General features: G+C 34.6%; 1 protein-coding gene across 1 annotated transcript; it reads left to right on the forward strand.

The window, feature by feature from the left end:
* Positions 1–9,703: 9,703 nt before the first annotated feature.
* Positions 9,704–13,292, forward strand: LOC136798380 (uncharacterized; the record flags this gene model as incomplete). Its single annotated transcript, XM_067054992.1, has 4 exons — positions 9,704–9,783; positions 9,992–10,026; positions 10,411–10,606; positions 12,894–13,292. Coding segments are annotated over exons 1-4 (667 nt in total), but the record flags the coding sequence as incomplete, so codon positions are not given.
* Between the last annotated feature and the right edge of the window lie 33 nt (positions 13,293–13,325).

Here is a 13,325-nt window from a genome sequence, read left to right on the forward strand (position 1 = left end):
GCCACGGAGAAACACAGAGGTTGAAATATAGCAAAATATTTATATAAAATATTTTTGAAAATACCAGGGTGTCCCTAATTAAAGTATCGAGTTTGACATGCGATTGAGTAGAAAGTTTGTGTGTGTTATCGCTAAAATATAAGAACGTTCTCTCCATCACACAGGCTTATTACAAAAGGTAGTTACAACGTATAAATTAATTGTAATGACAAAGAAAAAAGAGGGAGAGCATAAAATACAATTTTGTGAACACGCACATAAAACTTTCTACTCAATCGCATGTTCAAACTCGATACTTTAATTAGGGACACCCTGTAAAGGTAAAATATTGAGAAGATAATCAAGCTGAAGTTTTGATTACATTGAAATTCTTTTGATTCTAAGTAACATAAGTATTGTAATCAAAATAACATCTTTCTAAAAGGTGATGCATTGACAGATTTAATTTGTGTTTTGTTTGTTTCTATGAAGTTATTCTTATACAGGGTGTCCCTATTTAAAGTATCGAGTCGAAACACAACTATGAGTAGAAAGTTTTATGTGTGTATTCACAAAATTGTATTTTAAGCTCTCCCTCTTTTTTCTTTGTCATAACGATTAATTTATACGTTGTAACTACCTTTTGTAATAAGCCTGTGTGATGGAGAACGTTCTTGTATTTTAGCGATAACACACACAAACTTTTCTACTCAATCGCATGTTCAAACTCGATACTTTAATTAGGGACACCCTGTACTGTAGCTGGAACAGTATTCTACTTGTTTAAGCAGTCCATTTTTTCTTGTACTAAAATTTTAATGCTTACAATTTAAGATGAGATTAATTGGTGTTTAAAAAATGTTATATATGCACACAAATCCAAATCTATTATTATAGCTTGCATATTTTTTGAGATCAATTAAAAAAACAATCAGGAGCTTGCATCAGTTGTCATGGTAGCATGAAACCTCATAAAATGTAAAATGAATGCTATTTAGGATAGTTAGGTTATGATACTTTTTCCTCTTGATGATAGATGTCTACTTCAGTAGAGAAAATCTATATTGAAGTATTGGGCAGTATAAAAAATTATTTTTTGGACGAGGAAGATTTTTTTTAAATAACTCCTTGTTTCTACTTGTTTTTTTACAAATGTTTTTATGTTCCATTTTAATGTTGGGCATGGCTTTCTTGTTTATTTAGCTGTGAAAAATTACGATGTACTTACTTATGATTTTATGGACTTGTCCACTATCAAGGTAATGGAGTTTTGCTTCATCAGAAAACCACCAAAAATTGCTAACAGGGGAAGAAACAGCGGGGGAGGGAGAGGGCGTTTATTAGAGGGGTTTTTGTAATTTATTCTATACGATTCTTCTGAAGGAAATCCATTTTTTTGATCAAATGTCATTTTTCGAGTACTTCTCTTTTCTATCTTGTCTCTCTCTTTATATTCTTTTTTATCAAGTGGTAGAGAAGTAGAGATAATACGATTGAGAGGGTGGTATTATGATATGATAAAATCGCGTTCATATTTTTTCCTCTTATACTTTTTATAGGGCATAATGTTTCTTTCTTTGTAAAATCTCCTTTTTGCTGCGAGTTTCAATCTTTAAAAGTATAAACGAGTGTCTTGATGGAACCCTGTCATGATTATCTGGCTAACCAGAGTGTAAACTTTTTTTAAAGAATGATACAAGTTTCATTATGGTAAAATAAATACAGTATCGAAAGCGAAACCATTTCGCAACCAGTGTATTTAAAAAACAATAAAATGTGGTTCTTCTAGACGTTTCCATAGGTCTCAAGTTCGAGCCTTAGATCCAATGAATAACTAAAACTAACTTTAAGCTCTTTGGAAAGGGACAAGCTGGAGTTTTTACAAGCTCTTATTTGATTTGGTTGGTCGTTAAGATGTAATAAAAGAATCTTATTACCTTTTCTAAAGAACGCGTCATCTCTATCACTTTAAATGACCAATTAGTGATGTATCTTGTAAAAACTCCAGCTCATCCCTTTGGAAGACCTTTCAAGTGAAAAAATAAGTATATCAAATATTATTTCAGTTCGAAAATCTCTGAATAATAAGAAATTTATCGAGTTTTTATAATATACTGATTCTTATAAGAGCAAGTATTATTATATTGTGTGTAAAACGAAATCCGATCACGAATTGATTTTCTGATGAAATGTCTCTACTTTTTGGAACGCGAGGTAGATAATATTAAAATTTAACACTTGGTTGCATGATTATATTTGATCCTTGAGGGTAGAAACGGCACTATACTTTTACTACTCAATACATTGCAAAAGTCTAGCACTGGCAGTCAATGAAGAATGAAATCACATTATTTGATTATGTGAGTCAAAATGGCATCTTACAATGCATTTCCCTTGCATCATTTACACTGGTTTCCTCTTTATTCTTTACGCACTGTTTCTTATACCGTTATCATGTTTTTTCTGATGCTCTCTTGTGTGTTTTGTTGTGTCATGTAAAAAGCTCATATTTTGAAACTCTGGTTTTGAATTGACAGGAGTTTGTTTTGGTTGTCAAAATATCATCTTTTTTGTAATCTACCTGTGTTCCTTGAAAAGTATAATATTTTGGTTTTGATGCTTTTCATATCGTTTTTATGATGTTTGAGAACTGCAGAAGCAGCCGGCGGAGAGATTTTTTAGAAATATGTGTTCTTATCTTCTAGGAGGCCAAATGTTATGACCTTTCAATTTTTTATACAAACGATGTGTTCTTATTTCTAGGAAATCTTTACTGCATTATTTGTCTCCCTAAACTTATCACTACTTTATGGTAAGATGTGTTCTAATTCAAAAATCTAGGAAATACAGTTTGCCAAGATAAATTTGTAAGTAAGATATTTGTTTTTTTCCACGAAAGATGTGTTCTGAAAATTTCTAGGGTTACTAGGCAACAAGATTACATCAATTTTCTCTTGATTATACCCCTGTCTCTTTAAAAGATGTGTTCTGAAGCTTTCTAGGGTTACCTAGAAACAAGAACACGTTTAGATCACAGTTAGATGACTTTGATTACACCCCTGTCTCGTCAGAACACATCATATTTCTAGCTGATTAATTTTGAAGATCTGATCAGAACAGATCAAAATTTCTAGCTGAAACTTGCTTTCAGAACACATCGAAAAAAAAGGTCGCCTCGCCGGCTGCTTTTGGAACTGGACTTAAATTGTTAATTGTTAAAAGTTAAATTGATATAACCAATAATAATGAAGTCAAGAATTTTTATTGTTTTTGAATAGCGTTTTTAAATGATTTACGTCATGTTCAAAATGGCCATTATATCTCCCTGTTCAAGTCGACGCTCTAACTGAAAGCTGACAGGATGAAATATTTTACCTCCTTCCCTCCCTGCAGTTATGGTTGTAGGCGATCCTCACTTATTTATACTAATATTGTAGTTATCGGGACAAATTTTCCCCAAAACTTCTTATTCGAGGATTAGCCATAAATTCATGCCAAACTTATATCTAACGACTCACACTTACTTCGAAGCCGTCTGACTACTTGATTGGTTTCTACCCCTAGTTTAGGTCATAGGCAAATGAAAAGTTAAATGATTCATATTTGAAATGTGCGGTGGGTTGGATAGAACCTTAATACCGATCATATGCTCTATTTTTTAACAAAAAATAAATTTTGAAGCTCAACTACTATCTTTTATTGTCACTTTGAGCGTTTATTTTATGCCCTATTTTACTTTTTCAAAATATTAGAACACCCCTGTGTCACAGTCCTGGTGGAACTTTTTTTCTCAGTGGGGATAAAAATTCCAATTGAAATCCCAATGGGGATAGAAATTCCTTTGTTCTAAGGTTAAAAATTTCAATTCAAAGTTAGTTAAAATCACATGCTCCCATAGGCCCTATTCGATTCGTGAACTGTTTTCATAAGAAAGTAGTTCTTTAGAATTGACGCGAGTTGTTAGAGGCTTATAGACTGTGAGAGTGACGAGAAATTTAGGTAATTTGAAAGTAGTCAAACTTCACGAGAATTGATATCTTATCACTTATCTAGACACGACGTAATAGAGAATGGGCTTTTTTCTAAAACTTTAAATCATAGATTGTCACTCCCTGTTCAAAGAAATAGCTAAAAATGCAGGATTTTCCAAAAAAAATATTTTTCAAGCCTTGTTTCTATCGGAATTGTAATAAATAAGCTCAGGCAATGTAATGTTTTGTTGCTCATAAACGCTTTTGAAAGTTGGAGCTATGAGGTCACATTTATTTCCACAAATTCATCTTTCAAACCATGAGAAAATTGTTGAAAGTAATTGATCATGTTAGAGGCCCTTGAAGCCACGCTAACCGGATTAGTATACTACGGCGTCCCCGCCCGCATGCAGGTGTAAATATTTTTCATTTAATGTACCTATAGTATGATAAACCAATGTGGAGTGCCTCAAACTCGATTCTTGTTGCTTTTCGTGACGTATTGAGTGGGTGAAGGTTAATGAAATGAGTTTCAGGTTATATTATTATAAATCTTATATAAACCTCTGATTTCATTTACTATAAAACAGAGAATTTGATAATTTTGATTTTTCAAACAGTTTTTGATGTAGGGGTATGACTTTATATTACTTTATATAAATCTATGTATTCTATGAAGCTTTGTCTTTCAGAAAATTGAGATCAAATGTTTCAACTTTGGTGTGAGAGCAAGAAAGGAGTCTTTCATGATAAAGTTTAGTCCCCACTTACTGTATGGTATTTTTTAATATATACACCCCTGTGTCACAGACCCGCTGGGACCCCTTCCCCACTGAAAAATTTGGCAAAAATTTCGTCCCTGGTGGGAAAATACCCTGACATTTCAGCCCCACTGGGAAATGGACTTTGATTTCATCCTCATTCGAAATTCAATGTTTAAAAATGCACTCCAAAACCACCCCCACTGGGTTTTTTAACCTTGAAATAATAGAATTTCTATTCCCGCTGAGATTTCAATTGGAGTTTTTATCCCCAATGAGGAAAAAAGTTCCACAGGGGCTAAGAGACAGGGGTGTTTTCTTTATTGTTTTGTTTTCATTTGCTGGCAGATGAAGGTTGAGGCTGCTCAAAATCAGATATTATTTTGAATGTGTTGTACAATCGAGTATAATTCAATTTGGGAATTTGACAAATTATATATATTTTTTCAAAAAAAACTCTATGAGAGGACGTAATGTCTTATTGTTCCCTCATTCTTCACTAATGAGTAGAGGAAACTAATACCATTTCGTCACAGAAAATCTGAGTAATTACATGATATCTCTGACAACAGTCTGTGGTGTGTTTTGATCTTATGTATGTGTCAAAGAGGATTTCGATCTTGTAATCTAGTTTCAGTAGTTTTAAACTTTCTTTTGGTATTATTACGAAGCTATTCACTTGTTATATGGAGTTTGCCTCACAATGTTTTACTTTTAAACGAATGATGATTGCTCAAAAAATGGTCCTATTATATTAGTGCGTCGAATTTGAGGTAGTAATGTTTTGTAGATTGTTTTTCATGTTTAGTACACCCCTTTCTCACAGACCCAGCTGGATTTATTCAGCCAGTGGGGGTAAAACAATGGACTGAAACTCAGTGGGGATTGATATCCCATATTTCTGATGGCTGGGGGTTTAAATTCTTTTGTTTTCAAGTCAGAAAATTCAGTGGGGATGGGAAAAATAGCATAATGTTTTGCAGTGAAAATTGGTTTATTTTATTCTTTTCAGTGGGGAAAAACGGAGGATAATTTTCCACCGGGGCTAATTATTCCAGTGGGAGGGGGTGAATAAATCTGGATTTATTTATTTGCTGGATTGATTTATTGGAAAAGTTGGTAATGATCTTGAGAGGATATTCCTGTACCCCATTATGCTTGCAATTGCTTTATGGCAAAGGATGGAATATGTAATGCAGATTATCGCTTTTCCCATAACACACATGCGTGACATTTTGAAAAAATAATCCGACACTAGCTACCTTCAGTGATCGGATTACATTTAGATATTTCGGATTATCCACGATTCCATGATAGCTTATTGTTTCTGTTCAGGCTCCCACGCATTTGGGCTGTAAATTACATATCACAGCCCCCTGTACTTTATGAAAATGTATTTTTTTCTGTGGTTTGTTTATTTCAATGAATGTACAAATTTCAATTATGCACAATCTTTTGATATAAGGCACGTTTCTCTACTCAATCCCTTTGTCAATGAAACGGGGAATCTTGCTGTGTTGTTAATATCGGCTCTGTTTGAAACCCTGCATGTTGCCGATCCCTTGATTTTATAAAAAGAAATAGTCTTCTCTCATAAAGTCCAAGAGACAAGCTAATGATTGTCAGGTATGTTTGGGTTTTCTAACCCAGCTGGCACACAACATTGTTTCAACGTTTATCTAACGTTCACAACGTCCATTTAACGTTAGATGAACGTTGAAACAACGTTGTTTGCCAGCTGGGAAAGCTTTTTTAATAGCGTAAGTTTCGAACTACAATTCAAAATGATGTCTAGGGTACTCCCTATCATTCTTCAAAAGGAGTACGGGGACCTACATCTTGGATGAGTAAAAAAAAAAAAAAAAAGGCCATTGATATTTGTTTTCGAAAGTATACGAGTGAATTCTTTTCGGTGCAAATCCTTCGATAAGCCTCTTTAACACTATAGTACTCCTACCAGCTTTTCTTCTACTCTCAAAGGTTACAATTCATCTGAGAATTTCATTTATTTTGTAAGAATCTTAACGTAAAGATGCTAAGACACCACTCCTATTCATAACCTAATACAACATTATTTCTTATAAGAACTACTAAGTATTTTAGAGGTTCCTTTGTTTCAGCATCTCTTACTTAAAATTGTTCTTTCTTAAACTTATTATGTAATTTTCAAAAGTACTTTTTATATACCCTTGAATCGTTCAAAGATTCAACTATTTAAAGCCGATGGCTGTACCTATGTTTTTTTACATTTTTTCGCTAACTTTTAGCCGAATTTTTAAACAATTCTTATAAAAACAGCATGTGATTGTTATGCCATTTCGATCCGATAACCGAAGAAATTTTGTATACAATCTATCATGATATTGGTCCCTCCAATGCCGCTATTGTATTTTATCATCTCCTGCTACTTTGATCAGGATTTAGTAGGCTTGTTTACTTTAACTCGAGGGGGTAATTAAGTACATTTTGGTTTTCAATAAAAAGGAAATCAATACTCGAGTTAAGATCTAATCAAGAAGGATCTCACCGCGACATCTATGGGCTGAGTATTTTCCTATAGAAGTATACGTACTTTGTATTTTGGATGTTCAAATACTTGAGAAATAAGAAGGGGAAGAGTCCTATTCAACTCCCTTTTAAACCTTCCAAATCCCCCACAAGTTTTAAGTTGTTCATTGGTATTTGATAAAGACCGTATAAAGGATTGAAAAAAGTGTGTTTACATGAGCTTGGTGTGATTCCTGGTGATGTCATAAAAACATTGATGTTTGTGCTTTCGTGTAAAAAGATTCCTGTTTCGTTTTCTTACTACTATATGGTGAAGGGCAGGAAGCTTTTGGGAATGCCTAGAAAAACACATGGGGACAATTGTATGTACAAACTAGCAAACTTTGATTGTGGACTGTCGAACTCATGGACTGTCGTTTTCTCATCTTCGTTTCAAAAGGGTGATAGTTTTTGGACTAATTTTACGGCACAGAAGATCTCTATCGAATGATTTCTGATACAGAGTCTTGAGGTATCAGGTATATGATCATACGTTAGTTAAATCGTCATTCGTCAAAACATGGATTCGTCAACGGTTAAGTAAGGCCACCATCCAAACTGTATAAGGCGTGAAAGACATGTGGTCAATGATTTGATAAAAAATAGTGTGAATGATGGAACAGTATTAGATACAAATAATCATATTATGACATGATGGAGAAAGCAGAGAATTTTTTTACAGACATGATCGTTAACTTCAATTTTAGAATGATTTACTGGGGAAAACCTAAATTTTAATATTTTGCATTGATTCGATTCGACGAAGAAAAAGTATCATCGCTTCGCTCAGCTAATTTCTCTATGATAACACCAAACTGTTAATTTTCATCTTCTTACAAACGAGAGATTATACTCTCTTCTGAAACTTTTTATTCATTCTTTCAAAACTCTATGTATGTCAATCCTGTAATTTCAGCTTATTAACTGTTTCATATTAATACACGTTTTTTATAAGAAAAAACTATATAAGAAGATAAGGCTTCGATGGCCGAAATGTTAAGAACAAACTAAGAACATTTTAAGGCTTTGCCGACTCTAAAACAGCCGCTTTCTTAGAAAAATGGGCAAAAATGGTCAGAAAGTGGTGAAAATAAGAACATGTTAAGAACATTTTTAGGCTTAAAACTCAAAAAATTTAGAACATCCGAAGGCTTCAAAAAATTTTGGATGTTCTTATAAAAGAAAACGTGTAGAAAAAAATCTTACTGTATAAAAATAGGTTTACTACTGAGATGCTTACTATTTAGTCTATATTTTAACATCACAAAAACGCTGGCTGTTATCAAACAGATATGTCATAAAATTTAGGTATTGAGCTGACATTTAACTGCGTATACTATGGGATAGTACGAAATACACGCGAGGAAATTATTTTAGATTCTTCTGATCATGGCCCAGGACAAAATATATAGTTATTGTTTCGATTGGTCAATTTTATAAATCACATACTTCCTCAAATACGTTGAATTTCGATTCAGACAATGGACCTTTTTCTTAGTTTTACGCAATTACGTTCGTGTGTGGTTACATGATAATTGCGTTGTATATTCTCATTTTATGAGATGGTTGATTATGATTTACTTTTTACGTGGTCTGAAAGATATGACGGTTACACAGTTTATTTTGTTTTGATGCTTTAAATGAGATATGATGGTGCTCTTCTCATCCTATAGATAAAATATGTTTTTTTGCAGTTGCAGTAATCGGCCACCGGAATTCTGGTGGCTTCTAGAATGAAAAGTTTGACATAAATCAACTAATCCGACATCAGTAAAACCTCTAATTAACGGACACTCTAAAAGGCGGACACCTCTGATTAGCAGACAATTTCATTTTCCCCGGCCGTTTCCTAGTCAAATCCTCATAAAAAAGTTTCTAAAAGGCGGACACTCAATTAGCGGACCCTCTGATTAGCGGACAAATTTTTTCGCACGAAAGTGCCAAAACCCCTATTTTAGCTCTCCAATTAGCGGACATTGAATATCAAACGGGTCACAGACGTCCAAAATCTAAAGTTCGAATTTTTTAGATATTTTTATTTCAAGCACTTATTAATCTTATTATTCAAATTATTTCTACAAATTTCCAGTTTTCCCTTGACCCATTCAACAAATTTAGGTGGGCCAAAGAAATCACAAATCACTGATTTTCTTTTATTTGTTAAAAACTAAATTGTTGCGTTCTAATAACCTTTCTCTTGTTCTTCTATGGCCTAGTGTCTGCAGATAAGTACTTTAGACCCCAATTTTGTATTTTCGACACCCTGGGATAGCCTAATTTCAAAATTGAAGCTCCGAGATCAAAAGTTTCTAAAAGGCGGACACTTCTAATTAGCGGACACTAACCCCTTTCCCCGATGGTGTCCGCTAATGAGAGGTTCCACAGTCTACGCTTGTAGTTATTCATATCACATATCTTCTTTAGTTTTTATCATTTGTCTTAAATTTCCAGAAAAAAAAACAAGAAAAAAAAAGGATACTGAAGAACAATGAGGTGCTTGGCGATTTTGTCAATTGCAATTACAGGTAACAATTATTCATAAACGTCGTTAACTATAGTTTTTGCCCGATTGTGCTGCACTTTGAAGCGGGTAACAAGCATAGTTATTTTAGGGACTGCATGTCGATCACGACGAGCTTCTTAAAACCCTGTAGAAAATTCACTTGTTACCCTTTTCTGCCAGGATGTGACCCGAAATCCCTCTAACTACTATTTCTTTTTTTCTCGTTTCAGTTTGTAGCTGCGCATCCCTACTCGCCCCTAAAAAGGTATTTCACAGGTCATTCAAATAACTTAGGGACAAGGATCGGACAAAATTAACCCGGGGTTATCTGGAAAACAATAAGCAATGTTTACTACACATTATTTATTTAGCAGGTTCCTAATTAGGTAATTTTTTTTCGCTATCTCGTAATGTAAAAAGCTTTCAGATAATCTAACTATAGAAAACGATAACCCTTAGCATAGATATGGTACCTGCGCTATCAGGAGGTCAAAGCAAATTTTTCAGAAGGAGACCTATAATGCTAAGCAATCCAAGTCCTGACCCGAAAATTGGAATTGCTTTTAAATCATGTGTAGGCACCTGATAGCACTATCTTCTCTAACATTCCTGGGAAGACTTTATAACTTTTACAACAATCTCACCGTAGGATGGTTTGGGTGATGGTCACTTTTTAAACAAACCAGTTGAGAAGCCAAGAATTCAAGATGGTAGCAGTGGGGAAATAGAAAAAATATCTGACGTCAAAACCGTCGACCCTGCACCTCATAAAGACGCACAATTCGATTCACTTATAAAACAAATTTACGATAAATTTTTGACTGTTGGTGGAGAAACGAAAAAAGGTATGTATATCAGTACTCTCGCAAGTATATATTTGCCATTCATTGGTATTGTGTTTTAGACTCCACCCTTTAAATAATCATCTTGAAAAATACGTACAAACTAAGTTGTCGTTACCAAAAACAGGCTAAATCGGTTTTTCTCGAGATGGTCAGCACAAATTTTGTTTTCACAGCTTGTTATTTTCGTTTTTCCTCTGACGTTTTTCACGCCACGTCAAGACCATTGAGTTTCAAGCCTGAAGGGCTAGAGGCGAGACTCCTGGATGGGAAATGAAACCACTCATTTCCCATCCAGAACGCCCGCGCGTGGTTTTACACAAAATCCGGATTGAAACTAAAATCTATCGCTAGATTTAAAAGAATGTAGTCCTCCAAAACAAAGGAACCGCTAGATACAATCTGTCGTCGTAGGGGGGGGGTCAGTGTACTAGAAGGCGGCATGTATGTGTACTACAAGGTATTTTTCAAAACTTGACACCCACCCACCCCTGAAGTAGACTATACTACATAGAAAAATCCCAAAACCACCCCATACCCCCTATTTACTACCAGGTAGTACCTGTAAAAAAACACCCCATACCCCCCATTTACTACCGGGTACTACCTGGAAAAAATCAGAAAACCGGGTAAACATTTTTTCCAAAAATCAGGAGATCGGGGAAACTTTTTTCGGAAAATCGGCAAATTGGGAAAACTTTTTTCCAAAAATCGGAAAAACAGGAAAAATTTTTAAAAAAATCCAAAATGCGTGAGAAACCAAACTTTTCAAAAATTGCGTGAGACCATGTGGAAATGCTTGAGTCTCACACTCAATGTGTGAGAGTTGGCACCTTTGATGTTCGAATGGTTGAATTAGAATGTTCGAATGTTTACATTGACTCTAAACCTTCATTTTAGTGGGATCTGGTAGGATTTCAATTAATTCAAAAAAGTTTGGAAGAATGATCTTGGACAAACTTGGCTTGATCAATTTATAATAGATTTCTATACATTTCTATTTTAGCAAATAATTTCTGAGCCTTTTTGTTTCCATACTGTTAATATCGATTTTGGACCCAACACCTGTATTTTGGTACACAGGTAGTAAAAATCAAAATCGATTTTGGACCCAACACCTCTATTTTGGTACACAGGTAGTAAAAATCAGACCCAACACCCTAATTATAGTACACAGGTAGTACATGACAAATTTTTTTCTCAAACACCCACCCACCCCAGGATACATGCCACCTTCTGGTACACTGACCCCCCCCCCTGGTCGTGATTACGCGCGTTCTATGCGTTTTTTGGATGGGAAGAAGTGACTTCAATTTCTCTTGCTTGAGAAGCTTCGCCTCTAGCCCTTCGGGCTTGAAACGCAATGGTAAAGACCTGTTGTCAAATTATTCTACATATTTATGAGTGTAATTTCTCGCCCTGCGTCAATGGCGAAAAAAACTTAGATTAACACTCAAAATGAACTTGAAATGTTTTTCTTGTTGTGAAAATCGTATAATTGAAAAGGTCCTGATAGAGCAGGACAAAGAATGGCTTATCGACAGCTCTTGAGCTATGTACACAGGAAAAGGTCAAATCTGATCTGATCTTTCCAAAAGAACCACTTATGAATAATGAGGGTCTGTCCCAACTTTTTATCGAGTGATAATCTGGTAATCTTTCCTCTTTCTGGATTTTTTTCTGTAAGCATCTTTTGCTTTGATTAAAGAAAGTGCTCAAGTCAGCAATTTCAATTTGACATGGAATTAATATTTCCGTCACTCTCCAATAGAAGGAATAGGGGTTAATCTTGACTTGGACAAATCGTGAAAAAGTAGCCCAAAATACTACCAACAGTCGACATTTATTTACCCACCCCTCTCACTTTGAGATGATCGATTTTTTGCCGAACATGTTTTAGGGGATGTAGATTTGTCTTATAAGTTATAAGTTGCTTATAAACCAGAAATATTGTTAAAATTGATTTCCATCGCTCGTCAAAGGGTTGTTTGTTTACAAACACATTTGATGTCAATCTAATTAAAAGTAAAAACAAAAAGTTTCAATGTCTCATATTTCACAATAATATTGAATGTCTTTAAAAGTCACCGATCCTTCTACCTAAGCACTCACACAACACTTGGCTTTCTGTGTTGGTCTGCACAAAAATAAAACTGTATCTGTGGATAAAGAAAGAAAGAGAAAGCATACTCTACTTTAACCATCACAAAAAATTGCTTTTAAATTCTTGAACAGACGATCAAAATGAAATTTACGGCAGTGTTCTTTCTATGTTTACTGTTGTTTGTAGAAAGCAGCTCGGCCCAGCATCAAGTGCGCTTTGGTCCAGATGGCAAAGCATACCCGAAAATGAAACACGTTCCAGCAAATTATAAAAAAGATATCAGTGCAACACAATTTGGTGTAGATGGGAAAGCAAGACCGGTCGATTCTCGCATTCCATTGGTCCATCACGATGAAAGAGAGGTTTCTATGGATGATGTGCTGAACTCCGTCAAAATTTTAGTCGACAAATTGACCGCCAAAAGAGATGAAGAAAAAAAACAAGAACAGCAGAAGAAAGAGGTAAAATCACTTTCACTTTTCGAGCTCCCTCAGTTTTTGCCACTTTGCGCTCGTATGATGGAGAAATATCGATACCTTCTATCATTACTTTACTCAAAACTTACCGTACTAATGTCTTTACTTTGTGAATATGTTACATTCAATTTTCATCTAATTT

Source organism: Clytia hemisphaerica, unplaced genomic scaffold, assembly GCF_902728285.1.
Source record: "Clytia hemisphaerica strain Z4C2 unplaced genomic scaffold, Clytia hemisphaerica genome assembly, whole genome shotgun sequence".
Classification (NCBI taxonomy): Eukaryota; Metazoa; Cnidaria; class Hydrozoa; order Leptothecata; family Clytiidae; genus Clytia; species Clytia hemisphaerica.